General features: G+C 36.7%; 3 protein-coding genes across 3 annotated transcripts; all 3 read left to right on the forward strand.

Annotated features, from left to right (window-relative positions):
- The first annotated feature begins 1,387 nt into the window (after nucleotides 1-1,387).
- Nucleotides 1,388-12,484, forward strand: LOC143452969 (uncharacterized). Its single transcript, XM_076954125.1, has 5 exons — nucleotides 1,388-1,397; nucleotides 1,553-1,596; nucleotides 10,742-10,836; nucleotides 10,964-11,004; nucleotides 11,475-12,484. The coding sequence occupies exons 1-5, from the start codon at nucleotides 1,388-1,390 to the stop codon at nucleotides 11,618-11,620; spliced, it is 336 nt and encodes a 111-aa protein (XP_076810240.1). The 3' UTR covers nucleotides 11,621-12,484.
- A 1,096-nt stretch (nucleotides 12,485-13,580) lies between these two features.
- Nucleotides 13,581-17,315, forward strand: LOC143451963 (protein CIP2A-like). The gene has a single exon (XM_076952751.1). It carries the CDS (start codon nucleotides 14,044-14,046, stop codon nucleotides 16,885-16,887), a length of 2,844 nt encoding a protein of 947 aa, XP_076808866.1. The 5' UTR covers nucleotides 13,581-14,043; the 3' UTR covers nucleotides 16,888-17,315.
- On the forward strand, nucleotides 17,298-26,906 carry LOC143451962 (DNA excision repair protein ERCC-6-like). The gene is made up of 26 exons (XM_076952750.1): nucleotides 17,298-17,460; nucleotides 17,586-17,754; nucleotides 18,087-18,197; nucleotides 18,409-18,482; nucleotides 18,615-18,795; nucleotides 19,120-19,330; nucleotides 19,403-19,533; nucleotides 19,606-19,695; nucleotides 20,061-20,201; nucleotides 20,435-20,622; nucleotides 20,838-20,929; nucleotides 21,229-21,356; nucleotides 21,533-21,637; nucleotides 21,939-22,057; nucleotides 22,332-22,451; nucleotides 22,843-22,991; nucleotides 23,418-23,515; nucleotides 23,907-24,039; nucleotides 24,234-24,295; nucleotides 24,491-24,574; nucleotides 24,874-24,945; nucleotides 25,248-25,328; nucleotides 25,529-25,648; nucleotides 25,869-25,979; nucleotides 26,089-26,220; nucleotides 26,436-26,906. The coding sequence occupies exons 1-26, from the start codon at nucleotides 17,414-17,416 to the stop codon at nucleotides 26,730-26,732; spliced, it is 3,246 nt and encodes a 1,081-aa protein (XP_076808865.1). The 5' UTR covers nucleotides 17,298-17,413; the 3' UTR covers nucleotides 26,733-26,906.
- The last annotated feature ends 30 nt before the right edge of the window (nucleotides 26,907-26,936 follow it).

The following is a 26,936-nucleotide window of genomic DNA, read 5'->3' on the forward strand; positions in this document are numbered from 1 at the left end:
AGCTCTCACTTCCATTTAACCTTTCCACAAGTTGGGCCTCTCAAAAGGCGGACCAGGAAAGGTTCAAAATGGCTCCACTTTTTGAAACTAGTTGTGTGATCTAGTGTTTGTATATGATGGGGTAATCACTGCGAAACCATATGTTGTTGGCGTTAGTATTGTACACGGAAAACGAAGCGGATAGAATTTTACAAACGTGATAACCTAAAAATGCTGGGTAAAGTGAAAAATTGACTGATTACAGTGAAGATTACAGCAATAAAAACAGCAAGTTGAACTAAAGACTGTTTTAATAAAACGTTTTTGCACGTTATCAACCATGACACCATGGTTTAAAATTAACACCATATTTGCAGTTTACAATTTTGTGCGTCTCTAAAGCCAACATACGTTTATCTGGTAGTTTTTATATTTTCCATTATCAAACATGGGACATCAACCGATATGAGGCATAGGATACTTATATGAAAAGAACTGCAGTGTACATATAGCATGACGTAAAACCTGCATCAACAAATATTTATCGTGGTGCCCGTCGTGTTAGCACGTTAGCAAATATTTGTCGTGGTGCCCGTCGTGGAAATCACCGTCACATCACATTTAAAAATTCTTCTTTTACGGTACATTGAGCTTGGCTAACAAGGACAGTTTGATCATAGTCACACAGGCCTACACATATTCGCGAAAAAGGTGAATGGACTATGAACAAGGTTTGGCAGTGTCGAGCTTGTATTTGTTGTTTCATTTGTTTTTATATGTATGTGTAGACATCAGACAACTATGGAAGTTGAATTTGAATTAAAACGTATGAAAAAGTAATTGATTTTCAGCAATATGTTGCACGTATATGAAATGACATTAAAAGCAGGAAAGAAAATTTCTTAAAGTTCAAATTCAAAGATTAAAACTGTTTAAAGTTATTTGCTGACCTCTTCTAGATCTCTCTTTAAATTGTTAGTTCAGTAGATATTATTTTTTTCCTTTAATTTTCTGCCCTAGTCCTGATCAATTATATTAGTGTCGATTTTGCCATGCAATTTAAAAATATATATAGAGCACGTATAAATATAAACATAAACGTTCTTGTGTTTATGTCCGGTATACGATACTTTGCTATGGAGTCATTTGCGAATAGGCCATATTAATTTGTTGTTTTGAGTTATCAGCGTGGTGTCCTCCAACACAAAGTAATCAGACATTTTTCATTAATCCCAAATAATTTATTAATGTTGAACAAAACAACATAAAAATTAGAGTAGAAAGTAAAACAAATGGAGAAGTGATTTAAATTTTAGTTAGTTAAATGTTTTTTAAAACCTTGGTTAGAAATACTTTGTCTTGGAAAGTCACTACTGCACATGAAGATTTTCACAAAAAGTACGCACGGATGGATGCTGGTGCTGCCTGAAATCGAAACTGAATTGCAATGAAAGTCGAGGAGTGTCAACAAACAGAAAGCTACAAAAGAGCTAAACAATGATGACATATATATTGGATATATCATGCTATACAATAATGGATATATCATCTTTGGAATTATATTGACATGAAGATACCTTTTTATCGCTTGCACTGAAACAACGTAAGTTCTTTAAGGCAAGTACTAATACGTAAGCTTTTTTTAGTTTATACTGTACATTAAGGAAGATTATGACAAATTTTCATTGATATATAATGTTTTGATTCTTGTTTCAATTAGGCACAGAAAGATTTTATTACAATCACTAGAATTACGGGATTGCTGTAACCTAAAAGATTTTATAAATTTTGTAAAACAGGTTTTCTCTTTAGTTTGGTTGTACCAAAACATTAAAATGTGGGAATGATCCTTGCTTATTGGCATTGGTAACTGCTAACTGCTACCTGTTTTATGTCTGACTCTGTGCTGTATTACATAAATCATTAAAGGAATCACTTTAGAAAAATAGATTGCATGAATGATCTGATTCTAGCCAGATCTAGAACCTGTCGAATTAAAAATTATATAATTTAATGTTGGTATCTTAGACAAAATATACAAATCTGCCGTTATAAGCAAAAAGTTAAAATTGTCAGCAAGTGTCCGCAAAATTTTACCCGACTGCTACTTTATGGTCACGTATAACCAGGCCTGTGTAAAGGGATGGGGTGGGGAGTTCAAGCGGTTAGGACTACTTTCGAAGTGACCTGCATGTTATTTGCAAATCACATTCATTTTCATGCCCCCATAAATAAAGCATAGGCTATAGTAATAAAACAAAAGCTAAAATTTGCTGTTCAAGAATTTTACTTGACTTTTGCAGAGGCCGATCTGTTGCTCCGGGCAGTCTTGAAAATAGCTAACGTTTATGAATGGCTAATTGGATTAAAAAAACATGATATTAGGGTAGAACTGCATCGCGTTTTTACACGTATACAAACATAAATAACGCAGTTAAGCGTCTTTGAATATCATTAAATATTGATATATCTCTAGCGACCTCTAAAGATTTAAAACAATAAATAATAGAAACTAGAGCTTGCGTCACGCAAATCATCTTTGCCATGCACAACTTAGTTCCGTATGCTGGCGCTCTTGGGCTGGTTTTACTTGTTTTCTTCAAGTCAATATCCGTATACTATAACTAATATTTCATTTAATGCTCTGTCAATAAGCATGTCGTAACCGAAGAAAATCACAATTTTACCTGCTATTAAAATATAGTTTTTTGGGATAAAACGATATTTTTAAACGAAAAACAAATGTATACAAAGCGAAAACAAACAACTCTTACAAATTGTACAAATTTTACAACAAAACTCAAATCTGACAAAAGAGACGGTCAGGTGACATGTTTCCGTCACGCCAACATGCCACTGTAATCATTTTTATAAGCAACGCTAATTCTAGTAGTGTTGGCAGTGGCATTTATTTTGGCAAGAATCCAACACAGCGCCACCCACCGTGTCGTAAACTTATGCTATATAGCTATATTAGGACGTAATGTTTCACCACGTGCTGTCGAAAATTTATCTGGCAAAAACGGAATGGCTGTGCCGCCTTTCCTCTAGAATCGTTTCAAGTTTAAATAATCTGTGGTCATCGCGAGATAAGAGTATCTGACCCGGAGGGTACTTGAGAGGATTTCTACCGGGCCTCAACGCCATTTTAAACGCATAGTGTGTGTCGTTAGTATACAAGTGCACAACCGACCTCGGCACAGAGCTCCTCTGACACTTGACCGATAAAAACAAATTTTCTATCGTTGAATTTGGAAAGAATTTTTCTCCCCGGAAATGGCAATTATTTTGGCAAAAAGTTAACACAGCGCCACCCAATCTGTGCGAAACTTGCCACAAACTTTAGACGTGATATCTCGCCACATGGTGTCATAATTTTTACCAGACAATAACGGAGGGCCGCGGATTGTCCTATTTTTTATTTGTGTATTAGTTGTCTTTTGTTGAGTACTACTGCAGATATATCAATTTAAACGAACGTTGCTGTCTGGTGTGATCTGAGGCACCTGATCCTTTAAGAAAGCAGCGTATATCAAGTGTATAAGGTACGACGTTTTTTCGCCCTTCAAAGCTTGTAGGTGATGATTTTTCTCATCTGGGTACAGCTGACTTAACCAGTCAATCGCGGACGGTGTCTCCCAAGGTTGCAACCGCACAGAAGAGGCTGTTGATGGGTACACTCTAAAAAATAATTGACTCTTTGGTGACTCAAAGATCCTCCGACTCTTTGAAAGAGTCGACGTATCTGACTCTTTTCAAAGTAACACTTGTTCACTCGTGATAAGAGTGACGATCACTCTTATAACAGGTGACACACAACTGACTCTTTGGTGACTCAAAGATCCACCCTCTCTTTGAAAGAGTGAACGACATCTGACTCTTTTCAAAGTAACAAAACCTCACCAACACTGTAAATGACGTTCACTAGCCAGCTTCCAAATTTTATGCAGTGGAATTTATTACTCACATGACTTCACCAAATGTTAATTTCACTTCACTTAAAAATGCACTTTGAAAACTCAATCTACAGTATCACCAATACATGCATGCATGCAGTGGAGTGGGTCAACCTGTGAAGTTCAACAACCATATACCACCATTCCATTACAAGCCTTTCCCCTGCCACAATCCAACGCTAGTGTTTAATTGGTTCTTCATTTTCGCCACGCTAGTGTTTAATTCGTGGTCGTGTTGTTTGTCTACGTCACATGTTGCAGATTGTTCCTGGCTCGTTCATTATTCCTGTTTAGAGCAGATCACAGCTTTTCAGTTTGCTATAACTTGAGTTCAGCCTATTATTATTTTCATTATTACTTTAATAGTCAGTTTTTATCTGTTTCTATTATCTATTTGTCTTTTAGTATTTACTTATGTTTGGTTATGATTATGTGTTTTCTTTTCCTTACAACAGACTGATGATACCCACCTTGGGTGAAATATATTTTTGTTTTTAACCCTTTCCTTCCCGAATTATTTTCCCTTACTTCAAAAATTCTGAAATTTAGGCCATGTGTTACTTTTGTCTTCCTTGTACCAAAACTAAAGAAAAAATTCGGAAATTTTGGTTGCCTTGGCAACAGCGTAATGTTGCCAAATGGCAACATTGGTAAGAAATGGTATGGATATCTGTAATCTTTCACAAAACACTTCATAATTTCTTAACACAATTGTAATGTTATCGTTTAGTACATGTTAAAAAAACCAAAATACATATAACTGGCGCCGCAAATTGGCTGTCATAAAACAGAAAAGAACAAGTTATTGCCTTTCAAAACGTACTCTCTGCTGGCCAAAATCACTTGGTGTGAAAGGCCATAAAGCAGTTGTTGCGTTCATTCAAGCATAGTCCTACGAGGCATTTGCTGCATTGCACCCGGGTGTAGCCAGATGGGCAATATCTGCAACGCATTCTTTTTGCAATATGATGAGGCCAGTGGTGCAAACCATCATACCGCACATCTGTAACTGGCAGGGCTTTCTTGGTCTTTTTTGAAGAGCATGTACTTTCATCATTCAGAGATGGTCTACCACGTTTCTTTATCTTTTGCTTTCCTGCCAAAGTTAGAGCAGAAGCGATACTGCTACGGAAATCTTTTAATGGAAGATACCTTGGCTGGTTGTTCTGAGCCAAATGTCTACGATATAACAGCCACGCATTTAGCACTGCTACATCTAAACAATAATACACAATGCGCATGTACCATTTTTTGCTCCGGATGTCTGTGCGATATAATTCCAGCATCATGTCGCACAGGCCTACTCCTCCCATGTGCTGGTTATATTCTTTCACAACGTATGGCCTCTCCACATCGATCCTTTTCTTCTCAGCAACACTCCAGCGCTTGCACTTGTCTGCTGGATCAATGCTGCAGTACGTCGAAATCAAGTGGACAGCTTTGTTGTCGCACCACTTCACAATGCTAACTCCTTCAGTATCTTCACATTTGTAGTCCAGGCTTCCACGTCCGTGCTGTTTCAGTTCTTTATCAGTCTTTAGTGTGCATCCTTTCAGCCTGTTTGATCGGATGGTGCCAACTGACCATATATTTTGCTGTTTGAGTAGACATACAAGATCAACCGAACTGAACCAGTTATCAAAATACACTTTGAAGTTCTTGTCTTCTGGAAGATTGTTTACAAGTCTCATGACAACATTTCCAGCAACGCCTAGGTTTCCAGGCAACTTCATAGCTTTGCCAGTATAAACCATGAAATCGTAAATCATACCAGACATGCCTGCTCTTGCAAATACCTTGAAGCCCCAACGATGAGGCTTATTTTTTATATATTGTTTGATCCCAGAACGCCCTTTGAAAGGGATCATCTGTTCATCAACAGAGTGGCGCTCTTCAGGTTCAAGCTGTGACATGGCATCACGCAGTCTTTTCAAAAGAGGGGACACTTTAAAAAGTGGATCGTAGTCTGGGTGGTCACGGGCCTTCATTTCGGCATTATTATTGAAGTGAATATATCTGAGATGATCTTGAAAGCGATTTCTTGACATTATGTCCGCTATCAAAGGAAAGCGAGAAAAATTGGACCAGTATGTGGTATATGCTCTGCAGGGAAAAATTCCTGTAAATAGCAATATTCCAAAGAACTGTTCTATTTCCTTTGCCGATGTACCAACAACTTTTCCATCTTTAGCCAGAGCATAACAGTTCGTTTGCTCTGCTATGTACGCCATGCAATCATCGTTTAAAAATAATTTAAAATACTGCAATGGTGTCGGGATTTCATCTGGTGGAGTTGAAAATTCACCTTTAAAAGAAACGTCTGGAAATGTGTATGGCTTTTTCCTCCATCTGTACTTTTTTTTCTGCTGTGTATTAGTTTGGTCCTCCCCCGCGTCCGTTTCAGAAGAGATGCAACTTAACAATACTTGATCTTCTTCCTCGTCGATTGAGCCACTTTCCTCCACTTCAATTTCTAATGGCCCAGCATTTATATCTTGAGCTGGATTATAATCTGGATCAACGAGATCATCATCAACATACATTTTCTCTTCATCGTCATCGCCATCCTCTAGATCTGACTCAATTCCATCCGGCAGAAAAATATACTTAATCACGTCATCAACTCCAAATCTCTTAGCCATCTTATATAACAGGAACACAAGGAACTATAAACAGTAATTTTTAACAGATAAGCAGCAATAATCAAAGCTAAAATCAATCCTTCAAATCACACCAAATCACTTACACTTACTCGCCTAACTTACCATTGTTGCCGATTGGCAACAACGAAAATTAAAAAATTCCTAAAAGCGAAGTACTTGAAATGGAAGTCTGACCTTCTGGTTATAAGCTGTGCCATTCCTAACCAACATGTTTTCAAACAAAATTGAGGAATATAATCTGTCTATCCCTTATAAACTCTCACTCAACATGTTGCACTTTTAGCAGTTTCTACCAGCTCTCTGAGCACGAGTGTTAGTCAAAGCAAACCAAGAAAACTAAAAATTAGTCAAGCGAAACAAAAGTCTCAGAGCAGTCTGATAAGATTATATTTATGACCTAATGTTCCCATTGTTGCTGAATGGCAGCGGATAAGGGAGAAAAGCATCACAAAAGTTGATGTTGCCGAATGGCATCGCTGGGAAGGAAAGGGTTAAAATCTTTAAAATTTGCAAGCTGAATCTGGATTCTAGCCTATCCAGTGATCACTTGTTGTTTAATAGCCGACGCAGAAATTTTAAATCCAGGTTTTTAGATAAACTTTTATTCTTTTGCTCATTTTTATGTGTAAAAAGTTACTAAGTCCTGTGTAAACTTTGAGAAAGCCCTTAAGACGAGAAAGGTTTATTTTTTACCCAATCAGACAACTTGATTTGGTTACGTCAAAGTTGGAAAAATTAAAGCGGATCAAGCAGACGAGTCATGCGTACTTACGTCATTTATTGAGGGAGCACGTTAGTGGAACCATTTAATTCATACTGCTATTGGGATTCCCCTTTTTCTGCCCAGTGCTCTTTGAACTTTTTCTGCCCTGTGGTTGCATTTCAGTCCTACTTTGCGAAGGTTACAGTTTAGGTTTGGGTGTTGATGTTTTGACAGCTTAAAGGTTAGGGTCATGTCGTCATTTCTAGGTCATACAATTGATGGTTTGTGTTTTCTAAAGTGATGTTATAAAAGCTCGAAAAACGCACTTGTATACTAGACCACATGTTTTTTGGGAAAAATTTCAGTTTTAATAAAGTGATTCTGTTTTGTAATCCTTGTGTTTTAAGTAGTACTTACATAGGTTCAAAAAATGTCTGATGTTCAAGGCCAGTTAGACCTCAATGTTATGGTGTATGAAATCACCCAGGTAGATAATATAAAGCAATCTGTGTGATTTGGTTTTACAATTGATATGCATAACTTATGTAGGCCTACTTTTGACTTATTGCATTTCGTCACGTCCCGGTAGCGTCACTTTTGAAAGTTGAATATTCGGATCAGATCAGACCAAACAATCAATGACAGTTTCGATGTATTCCGAAATTACTCAGTGACCACATAAATAAAATCGTTGCCAAAATTTGGTGCTGGTGTACCTATGAAGGTTTAGCTATTAGTCATACATCTGAGCTTAGGCCTCTTTACAGCTGGTAGCGTCAAATAGTCCTCAATCAAACTTTGTTATATCTATTCCGGTACGAAGCAATAAGTGGAAATTATTTGAGATGCTTTAATTTGTCACCGAACCTTCAGTTTACAATATTAATTCAATCACTATTGTGAAACTCATATTAATTATTATTAGAAGATTTTGCGTATTTCAGTTACTATGTTCTGTTTATAAGTTTCAAATGAGTGTTTAAATCTGTTGTTTTCACTATATTTACCTGCTGTTGTAAAGTTTTGCAAACTGATACATACCATCACCCTGCTCATAACTGGTGATAGCCTACATATGATTCTGATGTTGTTTATTGAGGCATAATCATTTTATTGGTTAAGGACTGTCAACTATAGAGCTCTGTCCAAAGCTAAAATAAATGATTTAACTGCAAAGTGCAAAGATGCAAACGTGTGCAATAGATACACACGGTAACTCTATAAAAATTTCTTTGAAAGGGCTGTTATGATAGGCTGGAAATCCATGAAAAAATCTTGCAAAAGTTGGTGGTGGGTGGGTTAAAACTATCGCCACCACTGACTACACAACAATTGTTTTCTGGTTTACCAATATATCAATCATAGACCATAATCTTAGATTCTCAAAGCATTACACTCCGCTTTTTAGCCATAAGCGCAATTACATTTACATAAACCCACAGCATTCACCCAGTAATCTCAAATCAGGTCGCCCAAAAGTTATTGCACATGGGAAAACGAAAGGGAAAAAACACTCGGGCGAAAAATCAGAAGCACAAACCGGCAAAAGCCTTTAACAGTTAAACGAGAGCATTTCAGCCCACAAAAAGTAATTGGCTTGGATAAAATTTATGCTGATAACGGAGGAGCAAAAACACTTTAGATACAAAGTAAAAAGATGGCTGGTTAACCTCTTCAACAAATGTGTGGAAAGGAAACAAATACCCAAAATTTAACATAATGCTTGTATCATCGCTCTTCCCTGGTAAAGATTTTTAGACCAACTTCAATCCTGTGCCAACCCTATAAGCTGTTTGCTAAACCCAGTGGTCGAACATAAAATCATCCCGGAACAAGAAGGGCTCCGAGAAGTTGAATCAACGATAAGTCGATTACTTAACCTAACCCAAAAAATCAAGAACAGTTTTGAAAAAGGTAAAATCACAGGTATTGATCGACCTCTCGGCGGTGTGTAATATTGTAGTGGAAACCATCACATCCTACTGACCACTAAGATCTTCCAGATGGACAGTGACGCAGGAATGACACATCTTATGTAATTGCAACATTGTTGGGAACTCGAGCTTTTTATGATACTAAACCAAAATAATAGCTGATGATGTCAAAGAACGGGTTGCGGCCGATCGAACAACATCTTTAAATCGTATGTTCTTGCTGAAATCGCACCCCGTGACATAAGGAGGGATGCAACTAAAAGATCGGAGAGACTAAAGCAATTTACAGACTCAAAACAACTTTTATTTGGAACATCTAAAATGACGTAATCGATAAACAAATCGCTTTCTTTCGAAAAATAGTGTTTAAAAGAAGATCGAAAAAGCAAAATCGTTAGGAAAACGACCTTTATTGTAAGTACTGCTGACTCTAGTTTAGCATTGTCGGGAAACTAGATCATCATTTTTTACGAAAGTCAATAAATTTATAAATAATATTGTATTCGGGTTCGTCATTGTTGGTGTTTGTGTTCGCCCGAATAATCCATAAAGGCGATATTCGGCGAATCTATTCGTGCTTGAATTCGTATCGGCCCATCCCTATATTCGATTTTGATTCAAGTCAATAACAAGTATGAGTCGATTGGCGTTTTTGACATCTTGTGTCGACTGTGTTCTTTTCTCACAATACCTACTTGTTTCACGGTATGTTTTCCACCAACACACACAACTGGTATAGCAGATAGCCGGTTTTAAGCAGAATATCAAACACATTTGTTTTCCGATTACTGGGTTTCGACCCTGGGGGTTTGTGGGGAAGATCTTTAATTTTCGAACGGGCCAAAATGCCTGAAGCAAGAACGGGTTGCTTGTTAATTCACGCAACGAACGATACAGTAAGATGAACGTTCTTGTGCGCATTCATAGTTGTTATAATTCGTATGAGTTTGTTGTCAAGTGCGTTACACTGTAGCTCTACGATTTTCAAAGCAATTTTGAAGACTTTTCGGTCAACCTGCAATAAATATTCTATAAGCACTCCTAACAAATCTTTAAACGTAAAATCGGAAGAAAGCGTTACGTAATTATTACATGTTTCTAGTTTTATTTGTCAATTGCAATACTTCAAACATGCATATACAGTTAGTGAGTTGGAATTGCTAGCCATTTAAATTTTGATAAATTTAATGACTAATTTTACTTTCGGACCGTCAATAGATGCTTGGTAATAGGACTAATGCAAATAAAGGTTAATTTGTAGAGACAGAAGGCGAATAACGTGATGACCAGGCTTTTTAAGATCCATTGTATTACAAGCATTTATGAGAATAATATTTAATCTATGTCTAAACATAACCGCGCTTTATCTTGACAGTCTTTTCGAATCAGTAATGTTACCGACCACGTAGGCTATTCATATGTACTCTTTTTTTCTTGGAATTTGAGCTCTTGTTATTTTTTATCATTTGTGACAGTGCTCTCAGTTTACGAAATATGTTTGCGTAGATCACACCGAAAGGAATACTTGGAGACATCTTAAAAGGGAGAGCGTATGGAGATGTTGTCGAAGATGACGGACCCATTTTTAAACTTGTCGAAATGTAGATATACTTGTATTGTCAGGATATTAACTGAACAAAACGCTAAAATAAATGTTTCTTAGAATACTGTAAAAATAGTTTGTCGGTCGGTGCTATTGCCTTTTACACAAGTTAATTTTTTTGATAGAATATCAAGAGCACCTGCTATTTACTGGAGCACAGGGTCAGGTATGAGTTTTACATAATATTTAAAGTTCGTTATTATGATCTTTTGTTTTTAACTAGTCTTAATTCGTAAACGCATTTTGGGTTTGATGGCCGTGGTAATCTTTCACCATTTGAGCCCCACTGTAATTAAAGATCTTGCACGTTTTCCGGCCTAACGGGGCTTTGCCGCTTTTTCCCATTCGTTGTTGTTTTAGCCATTACAAAGGTTAAAACTATGCTGTACGCTTCCCACTGTATAAGCCGGAATAATTGGTACGATTCCGAGACAATCCAGCTATAACGACCTCGTGCACTGCAATCTTGATCACTGTGTGGTTTGCTTTGCATATTCAAGATAAACTTTCAAGATAATCTTATAAAAACGATGGTTTCAGATTTCCGTTATTGTAATCAAGCAGAGTGGAAATAAAATGGTCTACACAGGCTTTTATTTGACAACCAGAAAATGTGTTTACTGTATATTATTCCAGGTGTTTTGCTTCCACCAGTTGTTGGCAGAAGGATGATTAGAATTCAGCTTCTGGGCCCTAGTGAAGAAGACGATTTAAACCGAATTTCAAGAACCCTCATGGAGGTAACTGGCGCTATTATCGCTGCACCCGAAGGAGACAGATAACTTGGAAAACTAAAATATTATGTAGCCACCAAGTAATATCAGAACAGAGGTTTTCTGCCGTAATATCAAACTGACATAAAAATGATTAACAAACGTTTCTGTGTCTCTCTTAAAACTAACTCATTATACTGGTATGATTGTAGGCTACTCAGTGTACCATATTTCGCCCACCAGTCTTTATTGAATGTTTATAAATGTTTACTGTGATGCTTAAGGTTTTTCTTGAGCTTTTCGTACTTAATCGCATAACACATGAGCACTTTTATTTCAGTAGTGGTTTTTTGGGAAGTATTTTTATCATGTTTGGTTTGGAATGCTTTTGTTATGTGTAGAACGCAGCATATAATTTTACAACTCGCAATAACTTCGAATTCTGGCAGGTTTATTTTTTTGTCAAGTTACTGACAAGCAGTCATCGTTAATAGCACCACAGACCTCGCAGACAAACTTTCATTTATATATACCTTTGTATCTCGATCGTTGTTAGTTGTTACGTTCTAGATGTAAGTTATAGTTTTAATGTAGGCCTACAGCACTGTTACTGAACTTGTTAATCCTGTATATCGCATTTCTCCGAAATTAATCTATGCTAATTGATTACAAATGTATAATGAATTTGTTTTACTTTGTAGCATTTAACTTTACTTGAGTTTCGAACTAAACTAATATAATTCGTATAGGGCCTATGTAGGCCTACTGTATGTTCATTGCTATTGTGTGTGACGTGTGCTCGCAACCTGTTTTACGCGAATATGTATATTGCGAATATGTATATAATATTCGCGAACATTAATATGCTTTATTTGTATATTTGAAAACGGTTAATTCGGCCTTCGTAAGAAAATAAATGAACTACGCGTGTAATGAATTCACTGAGCATGTTATCACAAAGTCATCAAATCACGCGTTATTTTGTACATTATGTCTGTTTATTTATGAGTGACGTAACGGAAAGGAAGACATTGCAGCCCTTTCCAATTTGGTACTAAGTTAAGCAGGCTTAGCCTATCTGCTAAGTCGAGACGATGTCGGCGAAACGCTGTGTGCAGGCGGAAAAAAGCAACTATTCTGGTGTCGACACGAAAGAAAGACCAACTGCGTGCAATGGTGACTACAGCAAAACTTTTCACAATCTTGAAAATTAACCTTCGTCTGTCCCAACAGATAAGAACACCTATCATAAAAGAAATAGACAGGCCTACTGCTCTTACAATCCAAATAAACGATCAAAGCCAAATTAACCATTTTCAACACTATAGACATATTTCAAACCATCCAAGTTAATCTTTGTAGTGTTAGAAACAATGTCGCGATTTGCGTCACCGCACTGAGACAATTGTCTTTATTTCTGCTTCATTATTTATCCAATCGCGTACAAAAATTATGGCGAAAGCTTGCACATTTAATGCGAGTTCAACTTGAAAGTATGCAAATTTTTATTAAGCTGGTAACTGTATGGGAGATGGTCCTCCCTGCCGCTAACAAGTTATAACCAACGAAATACGGTCAACTCACACCACAAAGATTGTAAGATCTTGTGACTTATTCTGTGGAAGTAACTTCCCATTTGTGGTATCAATTATACTTGTAGCCACAAGCGCTACACAATAAAATAAAATTAGTACTGTTTTACTTTCCGGACGTTTCTGTAAAAAATCGCGTTATTTTTTGCAAACTAAAATCACGCTGGTGGTAATGGGCCACCGTGAAAACGTTTTAGGAAAAACAATATTGGATGAAGTAAAAAAAAACTAGTAATTACAGATTTTTATAAACGTTCATTAAAATTGTGAAAAATTAACAGCGGATTATGTTGTTCGATGTAGGTGCTTAATAATAATATATGCCTTATATCGCCCAAAGATACGATAATGCCGAAAACGTTTCGAAAAACCCCGCGCTTTTAAAATAAAGTTAAAACGAATGCCAAAGCGCGTGAATCAAATTGAAGCAAGCAATGTTGACAGAGGTAAAGGAAGGTTTCCAGCCTTTTGATTTCAATTTCAAACTTTTACTTTTTTTAAATTAAGTCAGAGAGATTAAAAAGCATAAAACAGTGTCAACATTATTAATATTAAAGTGTAGTTCTGTCCTTCATTACTCAACTGCAATACTGCTTTAGCCTAAGCTTTGTGGCCTAGACGGCCTTTAGTACCAAACCAAAGACTGAGGTTACTGTTTCAGTGCCTGCCGTCAAGCCAAAATTTGCGTTTTTAAACACACAGACGGCAAAGTTTCTTGTTGGAAGTTGATTTATTATTGTTCAGTCAGCTGGTTAAAGTTTGTAGATTAATTTTAGTTTATGTGAATATTAGTTTATGTGAATACTATTATATACATATATGTACACGCTACAAGTCAAAGTGTCAGCGTATAACTTACTTTTCATTTTTGCAGGAAAGCGTTGTTACAAATGAAGGAAAATGGATTATTTGAATTCTGTAAATTTGGTTGTACTTGCAACATCAGCGTACAGCAGCAATCCTGTGGAAAGCACATCGTCGCAATTCATTGGTCAACTTGAGGTTCTTATTGGAATACTGAAAGTTAAAGATGCCGAGCACATTTTTAACGTGAAGAACAAAATATCCAGCCAATGTCTAGTAGGTTTAATGGACGTTGTGGTGGGCCACAATACTGATTCCCATCTCATAAGCAAAATCTTCCAACTTCTTGATACTTGCATTATGTCCATTCCTGTTACTTCAAAATTTATGTCACAGGTTGTAGGCCAGGTTAATGAAGGCCTTATTTCCTACGTGGTACAGCATGCTTCCAGCACTGTACTTAGTAATACTCTAATCCAATGCTTTCAACTTTTGGAAAAACTGACATATCCCAAAAAACTTTCCGACTCTGTTATCAATCTGGACAAATTCATTGACTTTTTATTGCTGCAAGTTGACGACGTTGAAAGTGAATGTGCTGGGATTTGTTTAGGTATTTTGAGCAACATCGTGTCCAAGAGCATGACCGTCCAGGCTCAGGTAAAAGGAAATATGGAGACGGCAAGAGTCAGAAGTCTCATGAGTTACCTGAAACAGAGCTCGGTGGCAAATAAAGTGAGCGTACTCACGATCATCACACATGTTTGTTGGGGCGACGATCTCACAAAGAAACTTTACAACCTGAAGAATGTGACGCAGACATTAAAATTGCTTTTATCCTGTATCACTAATGTTGATCACGTCTTGACTCAACATCGCGCGGCTGATCTCTTCGTTGAGCTTTTGAAACACCGTGACATCTCCCAACAGTTTGCCATCTACGAGTCTGACCAGAACTGTTCGTCAAGGTTGATAATGCTGCTGCGGCACAATACCCTGCCTGCTGCAGCCACTAAAGTATTGAAAGTGTTGGTTGCCTTTTGCAGGATTTCCATCATTCGACGAAATATGTGCAACAAAATTTTACAAAATGAAGAGGTCTGGCAAATTCTGTTGAAGTGCACTTGCCAACCTGCTAATGATGAAACAAACCTGTCCAGTATTAGTTCAGTTGATTTGATTAGTGAACTCTGTGAAGAAGTGGTTGATTATTCAGCTGAATTTTCAGATCCAGACTGGTTGATCAGCCTTCTCTCAGCTATAGCTCAACAGCTAAAAATAACAGACAGTTCTGAGTTGATGTCTCCAATAGCTGCACTAAAAGGTCTTAAGTGGATCAAAATCTTAAACTGCTTATGCAATGATGATTATTTAAAAAGCGCTGTTGCTTCAGCTTTCAGTATTTCAAGCTTAACTAACATCATCGAACATCATTTGACACATAACCTAACAAACATGTTTGAATCCAATCAGCTGGATAGTGATGAAGTAGGTGTTGATGTCATCCTTAACTCATTGCAGCTTGCGTTGTCTCTGAAAGACATCATTCCAGATGCTGAAACAATGCTCTATACTTTTCTTCAAGATAGCAGGATAGTGCCTTTCCTGGCCCATGCGTTGACTAGTTCTGGTAGGTCGAGAATTCAGACGGCTATAAGGCTGATTCAAGAAGCACTTCCTCTTCCTGATTATCCGGACGTTCATCTTGCAGAAAAGATTGCACAGATAAATGAAAGGAAGATGCACAAGTCTTCGCTAGATGCAACATCATACCTACCACCATCCAAGATGTTATCCGATAAATCTGTATCCTCGCCTAAACAAATGGATTTCCACCAGAATGGTGATTTTCATGATAAACTCAATGTCACTTTTTGTCCTAGACTGGTTTCAAATGGTGAAGAGAAAGATGACATTCAATCTTTAATATCAAAAGTGCAAACTGATGGTGGCGCCGTATCATCAGACCCAAAATCAGCATCCACGGTTGCAGATGTCATGGAAATTTACGAAAATAAAATCTCCTCACTCATCACAAAAGGGAGTCATTTGCAAGATCTGTTGGAAGCGAAAGCTCTGGCTTTAAGTCAGGCTGATCGGCTTATAAACCAACATCGACGCCAACAAGCAAGATCTGAAGCAGATGCTGTAAAATTGGCCGAGATGCTGAGAGATTCAGAAGCAAAATACGAAACATTGCTTGGAAATGTTCGATCTGTTGAGACAGATCGTTTGGCAATGGAACAAGAACTCCAGACTGTGGTTGAAGAAAATTGTAATCTGCAGAATGTCGCAGATCAATACGACAAGATGCAGTTTGCTTTCCAAGACAAGACTCACAAGATCGAGGTCCTGGAGCGAAATTTGAAAACATCTCGACAGGAGTATGACACATTAAAGGAGCTCCACGAGATGATCCAGAAACACAACGAGAAGATGAAAGAGCAGCAGAGTCAGTCCTCCACAAGGATCGAGGAAATGGAAGAAGAAAGAATGAGACTCTTGAAGAGGATATCGGAGCTGGAGATTAGCATCTCGGACCTCACCCAGCTCATAGAAGAGCAGGACAAAGCCGCTAAAACTTTAATGCAAGAGAAAGCTGAGCAGGAAGTTGCGAACAAAAACCTAAAACTCCAGGTTGGGAAACGAGACGAGAACATAAAAGAACTAAAGATCAAGGTATCCTCCCAAGAGCAGCGGAGGCAACAGATGGAACACCAAGTTAAAGATAAAAACTCTGAGATCAAAAAGCTTCATCACAAGATTGATTCACTTGGCGAGAAAGTTGAAACTCTGAGCCTGCAGAGAATCGATGATGAACAAACTTTATCCGACAGAGATAATGAAATCAACGGATTAAAAAGAAAGCTGGAAAAACAGGCTCAGACACTGCTTATGATCACAGAGCTATCTAACAACATTCAGTCTAGTCAAACTTAGCTGTTGGCTCCATGTGTTTTGTGATTTTTTAATTTGAACGTACTTTGTATAGTAATAAACTAATAACACTTCTTTTTCTAAACACCACACATACATACATATACTGTTTTGTTTTATTTTTAAAGTGTGCTGTTTCTGTTCATGTTTTATAGTCTGCGATTTTGCGCAATTAACCCGCTAAGCCGTTCCAACCGTGTCATTATTTATCCTGTTTTAATTAGCTTGCATCATTTTCAAGGACCAAACATCATTTATGTTATTACTGTTGTGTGGTGGTCAAGCGTAGCTAATTTTATGCATAACTTCTTTTATGCTCAGATGAGATGTGGATGCTTTTCTCCATAAATATCGCTTTTGATGTAGAATTTATGTGACTTATGTTTTACATTTGTCTAATAGAGCCGTTCTTCTCTTTACATTCATACAGATTTAGGTGAATGTTACAGTAATCTACTTTTCTTGCGACTGTGTAGAACAATAATTAGTTTGAACTTTGCATTAATCCTTGCGAAGCATTTCCATCCACATGTCTTTTGATCATCAATTGGGACATACCACTCCCCTTCAGTCAAAGTATGCTTGTTTCTCATCATTTACATATCGGCATTCATAATTGCTTGAAACAATTTTCCTTCAAGTTTTAAAGTAATCTCTAGACTCTAGTCAATTCAATTATAAAGCTGTTTTACTTGAAATAGGGAAAATGTTGTGGAAGACGTTGAAAACAAAGAGAAAGCGAGGAAGTTAGTGGCAGATGCGAAGATTCTTGCGTCAGAAGGAGAACTATATCAATCATTGAAATATTTCAAGAAAGCTTATAAACTATTCCCATCGGCGAAAATTCTAAATAGAATTCAACGTATTGAGGTAACTCATTTTAAAATGCCCTATTTATCAAATTTTACCACCTGTTGGCCATCAATAAGGTGCTGTATTTTAAGGAAACCTTTTGTCAAGTGACTCAAGTTTGCATATGAATACCAACAAGCTAGTTGATATCATATGATTGCTCCTGTAAGCTAAGTCATACCATTTAAAATAATAGAAAAAAGCTCATTTTGCATATTATAAGATTTTTCTTGAGGCAAAAGCAATTTGGTGGTTTATCAGTGCTTATGTAACCTGAAGTGTTTCACCAGCAGATAGAATTAATCGAGGCAGTAGTTGGAGGCAAATGATTTAACCTGAAAATCTTTCAGGAAGTGATTGCGGAAGATGAAGGGGAAGAAGACGAAGATTTTGGTTTCACAGAGCTCGACAACGGACTCGTCATATACAAGAAACTTGTAGAGCGCTTATATCCACACCAAGTATAATTTAAGCACAATTGCTGCAGACTCATTGATTTTTGCAGCGTTGTAAATTTAGTGTTTAAGTTTTAAAGCAAAGTTTTGTTAATTTATGTAATACATGCCTCAGTTGTGTTTTAAGCTATTTGTGATAGTGGCTTCATTGAAAGTAAAGCCTTTTATTGTGATCTATTTAGCAGTAAATGTAAATTAAAACGTTATTCTGTCTCAGATAAATGGTGTCAAATGGATATTTGACTTATACAAGGACAAGAAAAGAGGCGGCATACTGGCAGACGACATGGGGTAAAGCTTTTGCCCTAATTATATCTATAATAAGTTGAATATTCTAAAACATAACATGCTCTCATTTGCATTGTAGGAGATAGATCATATATTCCTTAGTGTCTGTGTTTAACTAAATCGTTTATATCCCAGGCTTGGAAAAACGATTCAAGTGATTGCATTTATCTCAGCAATGTTTGATATGAAATTGATCAAGCACATACTTCTTGTTCTGCCATTGTCTGTTATACCCAACTGGGAGCAAGAATTCAAAAAATGGGCCCCGGGTATCAGAATCGAATGCTTTCACGGAGCTGCAGCCAAAAGGAAAGCTGTAAGTTGAGATGGCCATTGTTACAAAAATGTTCACTAATTGGCTACTTGCATACAACTACATAACAAGATACCAAACAGCTGTTAATGGTTTTTGTCATCTTTACGTTATCATGTAAGGGCAATGTTAAGTGGACACACATGTATGCAGGTTTGAGTTTGCATACAATTGTGTAGGGAGCCGATCGAGTCTTTAAATCTTAATTTTCATTTGGTTAATGACCGACCCACCGCATTTATGGTGACAGTGAAACAGGTTTTAGACAGTTCCACTTCACTGGTGACAGTTCCACAACAATACTGAAATATTTCTACTTGTCTCTAGATTCTGCGGCAGTGTATGACGAAGCGTAGTGTCTGTATCACTACATACGGACTCGTTGTCACTCAGTACCAAACCCTTGGAGAGACGCTGCACGGCGGAGAGTTTGTCTGGGATTACATTATCTTAGATGAAGGGCATCGCATAAAAAATCCTTCCAAAACAACAAAAAGATTACATCTTATACCGTCTCGAAACCGCCTCATTCTTACAGGTGTGATTCTAGTGTTCAAGAGCAATACAATTCGTGATGGGGTGACGCTGTCAGTGATTTTCTTCTTTCTAGGCACTCCCGTGCAGAATAAGGTGCGAGATCTGTGGGCTCTAATGGATTGGACATTGCAGGGTTCACTTCTAGGAACTCAGAGAACCTTCCGTTCGGAATATGAACTACCCATAGAACGTTCAAGACAAAAGGTATTTCAAACAGTGACTTCCATCTTCAATGTTCGTTTAAAATTAGTAAAGTTTTAAAACTTTATCCTGCAGGACGCATCGACTGGGGAAATAGTACTTGGCAACCACATGGCAGAAAGCCTAAGACGGTTAACTGATCCTTACATTCTCAGGAGAACAAAGGTAGCCTAATATGGAGATAACCATTTAAATGTGTTTGTCAAAGCCCACGTAGGCCTTTAGCTGACTCTAACCATTTTCCCGGCAGTTTGCGTGATCTAAACTCTTTATTGTAAAATTGATAAACAGATCAGGCTAGAGTTGAGTAACTGAGTTGAAATTTGAAATGCACATTTATAGAATACTGAACACAAGAGAAAAAAAATCTCAAAACAATTTAATCCATTTTACATATATTTTTCAAATGTGAGATACCAGCTTTTTCATTGAATGTTCCGTTGGCGTCTACACCCTCCAGTCACTATTAAATAGACTTTATCGTAAATTTAAACCAACTTACTAATCAGTAAATTTATCTGGTTTGACAGGCTGGAGTACTGATGGCCAACAAGGAGAATAAACCTTTAGATAATGAAAAGAAACAAGTTGATGATGGTCAGGACATGGCTGTTGTTCAGAAACAACCTTCTTTTCCTAAACTTTCCACCAAGAATGATTTTGTTGTTTGGGTTGGATTTGTTTTGTATTAAAATCGATTTTATTCTTTAGTATCTGTAGTTGTTACATTTCTTTTTTCATAACTGTGCGGATGTCAAACACGTCATCCTAATTGACTTAATACTTTAAATATCACACGTATCATGCAAACAATAATCATGGTACGGTACGCTTCCCAGAAACTGTGTTATCCAAGTTAAAATCCTGTATTTTTGTCTAAACGCACTGCCTACGTATTTTTCAGGTTTATCTATCCGAGGTGCAGCAAATGATCTACCAGGACTTTATCAAGTTGGACAGCGTTAAAGATTTGTTGACAACCCATCGATCTCCTCTCGTCTACCTCACAATCTTAAAGAAAATTTGTGATCATCCTCGATTATTATCGAGAAAAGCTTGTCGTGAATTAGGACTCGATTCCAATAATGACTCGTATGTTCACATCGTGTTATATGACTTGTTAAGAATAATCACCAAAGCAATGACAATTATTTGCTTTTATTGTGCCTTAAGTCAAATATGTATGTTGAGTTCTTAAATAACGAATACTAATAGAGGATTTTTGCCAGGTAAAAGTTCTCACAAAACTTAATTGTTAGTCAAATATTTTAAAAAGTTTTGATTGTCATAAAAACTGCCTTTTTTAGAGTCTCTGAAGATATGAATGCGAGCGGAATAGAGGAGTGTGCAGCGAACCGTATCGACAACATCCCAGATGAAACTCTGATCAATGAATCTGGTTAGTGATCGTAATCGGATCGATAGTAATCCTTCGCAGCTTGTGCAAGTGATTGAGTCTGCGGTTTTTCAAACGTGTTTTAATTTCACGACTTTTTTTAATAAACTTAAATTTTTTGCTGTAAAGTTTTAGTTTTTTGTGAGTTTGGTAATTTTTGTTTATTATCGAAGTAACCAAACCAGGCTGTACTGTATTTTAATACAAAACTTTGCATGGCATGATTTAGTAAGTAACTTGACGTTTGTTCTTCAACAAACCACACCACGGTAGACACTGAACAGGTTTCATTTCATTTCCAGGTAAACTTGAATTTCTGATACAACTTCTGCTTCATCTACGACAAGAGGGTCACCGCACACTAGTTTTCTCCATGTCCAGGAAAATGCTGAATATCATCCAACGTATTCTGATCAATAAAAAATTCAAGGTTTAACTTCTCCCATTTCTTTTGTTGCTCACTGTCGCCACCATGTGATTGCTTACTAATTCAAGAATAAGCAGTTTGTTTCTGTGTAATTTGATCCATTCAACACCAATTGCGATAACATCGTTCATTATAAATCATGTCTAAAAGAACTTATTTGCTTTATGATGTGACGTCAGGTTATGAGGATGGATGGACTTGTCACGAAGACGAGCGAACGAGAAAAAAGAGTGAATAAATTCCAGCAAGATGATTCCTATCATGTCTTCTTACTCACGACACAGGTGAGCCAAGGGAATGTTTATTTATGTATAATAAAAAAATTTAGCTGTTACCATTGTAATAGCAATTAACATAGCACTACTATCATACTGCCATAAAATTGTAACAAAAGTTTACTGAAGGATACGTGGACAATGTCTATAAAAAATACAACACATATTTAATAAACATTTGATTTCACGATCATTTGTTCTATCGCCACACATATGCATTATACTGACTTCATAATAATAATTATTAGTTAATAATAATAACAGCCGTCTTTTTAAAACAATAACAATTAAAAAAAAAATATTAACACAGGTCGGTGGGGTCGGTCTCACTCTAACTGCGGCTGATCGTGTCGTCATTTATGATCCGTCTTGGAACCCGGCCACGGATGCTCAAGCTGTCGACAGGATTTATAGGATTGGTCAGAAAAAGTATGCGGCCCAAGCCAGTCAGATGTTTTAATTCTGTTTTACTAAACATGGATGATTTTTTTATCCTTTATTGTTAGTTTTTATTCGTTCATGGTTTTAAAACAAACCTGTGTTTCATTTTCGGGCATTAATGTACTTAGCGTGTAAAAAGTCTTCGGAACGGTGATTTTCATCTTAATGCCCTGACATGCAAGTTATAAGATATCTTTTAGCTGCCAAATATTTTATCACTTCCAATAACACCAGCATCGTCGTAAAATCTTCACTTATTTAGGAGAGTGATGGTGTATCGTTTGATCACATGCGGCGCTGTTGAGGAAAAAATCTACAGGAGACAGGTCTTCAAGAACTCTGTCATCGAGCAGAGCACGGGACAGAACAAAGATCCATACAGGTACAAAATTGCTTGATTTGATTGAATTCTCTCACGTTTTCTAAATTTTGTTTTTTGTCTATGGTATTTAGTCCAAAGTCAATTCGAAACTCAATTCATTCAAAATTCAGATTATGTGGTTGTTGTAAAATGGGAAACAACATAAAAATATTAGTTGCAGCGCAAACTCGTGGAATAAAATTAAAATTAATGATTTTGTTACAGCATGAGTATTTCGTTTCTCACTTCCCATCTACCACCATTATCTTAACATATGTGGTTTTATTATGGTTTTTGAACGGTTAATTATGATTACTTGAATGGTTTTTGTAATGGTTTTATATGGTACTACTAGCTTTGTATGTACTTTACCACTTCAACCTTAACTTATATGATTTCTATTTTATCTCAGGTATTTCTCTCGTCAGGAGCTCGCTGAACTCTTTGTACTTGACGATGTCAAATCATCTGCGACTCAGCAACAGCTGGAAGATCTTCACGGTCATCAACGGACTTTTGATGACACTCTGCAAAGACATGTTGACAATCTGCACACTTTCAGTGAGCATGTGTCTATATTTTAAAGCCTTGAAACAATGGTTTCCAACTTTTTTCTACTTGTGGGCCCTCTAGCTGCTATAATCTTTTTCTCACGAACCCCGAACTTCAAAATTGTTGCTTCGTTGGCTATTTATGAGAAATTAAAGCATAACTCATGGACTGCGGACCTGTGCCATCTTTGTGAACACCCAGGGGCTCTTGGACCCCAGATTGGAAACCACTGTTAAACCAAACTGAATTAGATGCTACTCCTATTTGTGGTAGTGGGCAAATGTGTTTCTACAATGTCTCCATATAATTAATGTAACCAGATTTATGATTGATAGAACACGAAAGTATCCAGTCATTGACAAATGTCATAGGATTTTGTAGTATTGCCATGAGACAGATTCAATGTAAAACTTAACCTAATTTGTGATGTTTTAGAAATGTTTGGCTTGAGTGACCATGACCTAATGTTCACTCGAAAACCCAATGACTTTGATTATGAAGACGAAATGGCCACGGATCTATATAACAACAAAGTAAGTGATGTCACAATCGCTGCTGTTCTGTGGCTTGCTTGCAAAGCAATGCTGATGCTTACACTTTTTCTTCATGTTTTTTCATGTTTTCCATTGAAAGAAAATCATTAGGTTTTGTATTGTCATCAATAACATATACTAGGCAATATGTGTGTTGTATACCCTCTGTCATTTTGTGAGCGTCGGATGGTGAAACCAATTACCAGGTTTTTTTAGACATTTGCCAAACTTTTTTTTATCAAAATGATGCCTGCATATATATTATATAAGCCAAAATGAATCGCAGCTATTTCTTCAACATAATATGCAGTATTAGATCCGCCGGCATACGTATTACATCACTGTAATGACCACAACACATATTACATAGACATCATATTACAATACTCAGGTCGAACAAGCCCAGAACAAGCTGAAAGTCGAGTCAGACCAACTCACCGGCTTGGAAGAAACCGATCAGAGATGGGGTGCATTTGTCGGGGATCGAGTCAAGGACGACAGCCCCAAGTTCAAGGACCAGGAACGTACGTATGACGTCATATATATATGACTGTCGAGTGGATTTGGACCAATTTTAAAGCAATTTTCATGTTTAAAATTTATTAATTGTTACATTCTGTTAATTGATGTAAACTTTTTGCAAATTTCTAAGACTTGTATTCAGATTTTTAGATTGGAAACAAGAGTAACTTTTTGTAAATAATTGTTTACTTTGCAGCCGTCTACCCGATTGAAGGGATTAGTGACAAGCTTGAAGCACTGTCTCTACCTGATTACATGGTCCTGGCTGATAAATTTTTCAAATTTATGACATCCTCTTTTATTTAGTATTCGAATTTACGTTACAGTTTATATAAATTCGGTGCTATTACTAAATATTGTCATTGATAATGATAATTTTTTGTAATTTGAAGTTTCTTGGTCAGGCAATAACTCGGTAGCTAACCCTTGCTAATTTCCTGATATCTTTTTCAGAAGATAAAATCAGAGCCAACAGATTTTCAGCAGATTTGCAACAACAAGTTTTCTTCATCAGAGTTTAAAAAGGAAGAATACCAGGTATTAAACAGACTTAATTATAAAGCTGCATTTATATCAAACTCAATTTGATTTAGCACGACAGAGTGCATGCATCTGGTATATTTCTTGTTATACCAAATTTTGTCCTATGCTGAACAACGTACAACAAAATCCTGTACTTTGTACAAATTGCACATACAACTGTGCATATCGTGTCAAACTGATTCAGATGTGGCATGTTTCACGTTCCTGGCAGTTAAACACTTCATAAAAAGTAAAATTTTTGCAGAATAAATAAATAATATACTAAATAATATAAAATGTTTATTTTCTTCTAGTTTCAGGACATTAAATTGGAGGGGGGAGGAGACGTAAGGGAAGATGATAATTTTAACACAGAGGAAGAAAAAGTAAGCAATATTTTTTAAGATCTTTACCGTACAAAATGTAGATGTTTTAGCAATGATAATTTAATTAATACCAACTCTTCTAATATCCTAAAAAATGCTCGCTCTAATTTTATAAGCAGTGCAATTTTATATGCTAACCTATACAATTTAATGTAATTTGTAGCATTGAGTAATAGTATGTAGCGGGGATTATAAGGAAGAATGCACCATATTGATGGTGTACAACTGTACATATAGCGTTTGTGCATTACAGCATTACTTGGTTGGTGTTGCAGTTATAATTATCGGCCAATTTTTTTCAGTTGAATCAAGCATCTGTAGATGAAGAAGACTTTGAAAGTGACTTCTTGCCTGCGTTTGATTTCAAGCAAGATAAAATGGAGGTATTGTGTGCAGAGGTTTAAGCTTGTTCTTTAAATGTAGAAATAAATGTCTGAATTGGCACAGCAAACTAGTTACATAAAACTGCAATCATGCAAACGATATTTAATAATTATGGTAAAGTTGTTCGCTTCAGCTTGACAGTTAATAAACATCTTTATTAATATGAGATGAAATTAATAGTACTGTACTTCTTTAACAGTCCAGCACACCGCAAGCTGTACCACCTATCGGTGACATCATAACCCTTAACGACAGTAACGGGTCATTTGCAGGTGGTCCATCACCATTTAAAACACTTGAAGAAAGTTGGGTTGAAAAGGTTCTAGATATAAACGCTAACATGAACAACTTAATTATTTTATGTTATGTACATTGGAAACACGTTAACTGAAAACTTTAAATTTAGCATCTGCTAATTCAGAGCATAACATTCTAGGTTTCAGGGCAAATGTCTTTCAATTTTAATTTAGAATAAGTGATCTTTTGGTTTCTACTCCACAAGTTTACGTAGCATTTTATTTTAACATAAATACAAACAGACATCAGCATCGACCTCTAACCTGAGATTGTCTGATGACGACGATGATGATGTCATCATTTGTGGGGACTCCCCTGTGAGAAATGAATTGACCATACCCGCTCCAGCAAGGGTTAGCATTGATAGTTGTCGGCACGTCGGCGAGCAAACTAAAACAGATGACTTTTAATTACTTCTATCAGCCCAAGATCACCTTTATAAGTCATTTTGTTTGTTAACAGGCGAGATCTCCAGATGTTAATGATACTGATGAAGATGCCGTCATCTTGGCGGCTGATTCTCCACTTCCAGATGAAAAACTGAATGATCTTTCGGATGAAGAAGATGAGAGTCGAGGATTTTTGATAAATACGGTGAAGATAAAATAATTCGTAAAAATAATTTTTATCAGATATTTTTGAATTTATTCTTTTTCTTCGAATACTTTGGAAAAAGTCAATTATATGCTCATCTTCCATAACAAATATTATCGTGATTAATATAATGACACTGAGACGTCGATTTTATTCGTTTTCAAGTCCACCATTTTGTCTGGAATAACTTACTAATCTTGGGGCGTATCCTACAGGTGGAGGACTCCATTAGGTTATTCAGTGAAAGTGACGACAATGATGATGAAGAAGGTGATTCCTGGAAGGATGTCTTTGCTGTAAATGACAGCACACCGAACACCAGTGTAGGTTTAAGCGCACCCACAACCAGTAATCGGTCAACGCTTTCATACAATGAAGAAACAGCTGAAGATGAATCAACAGATGAAAATTCAGATGGGACCGAACTTTACAGCGATGAAGAATACCAGGATCTTGTCAACAGTGGTGCTGCCAGTTTTATCTTTAATATTTCATCAGACAAAGAATGCTGACGCCTTCGTTGAGACCGCAACTGTCTTTGAACTTTTCTCCAGGGTATTTTCTCTATGTGCTCTTTTTGTCTTGTGTTGTATTCTGCTGTTTTTCTTTTCATGTAAACCCCCTCTTACTGCCAAAAAGTGCAATTATTTACGATTATGTCGAATAAATTGCTGCTTTTTAAATGATCTACGTGCTGTATTTTTTTTAAGGTCTGA

Source organism: Clavelina lepadiformis, chromosome 4 (genome assembly GCF_947623445.1).
Source record: "Clavelina lepadiformis chromosome 4, kaClaLepa1.1, whole genome shotgun sequence".
Taxonomy (NCBI): Eukaryota; Metazoa; Chordata; class Ascidiacea; order Aplousobranchia; family Clavelinidae; genus Clavelina; species Clavelina lepadiformis.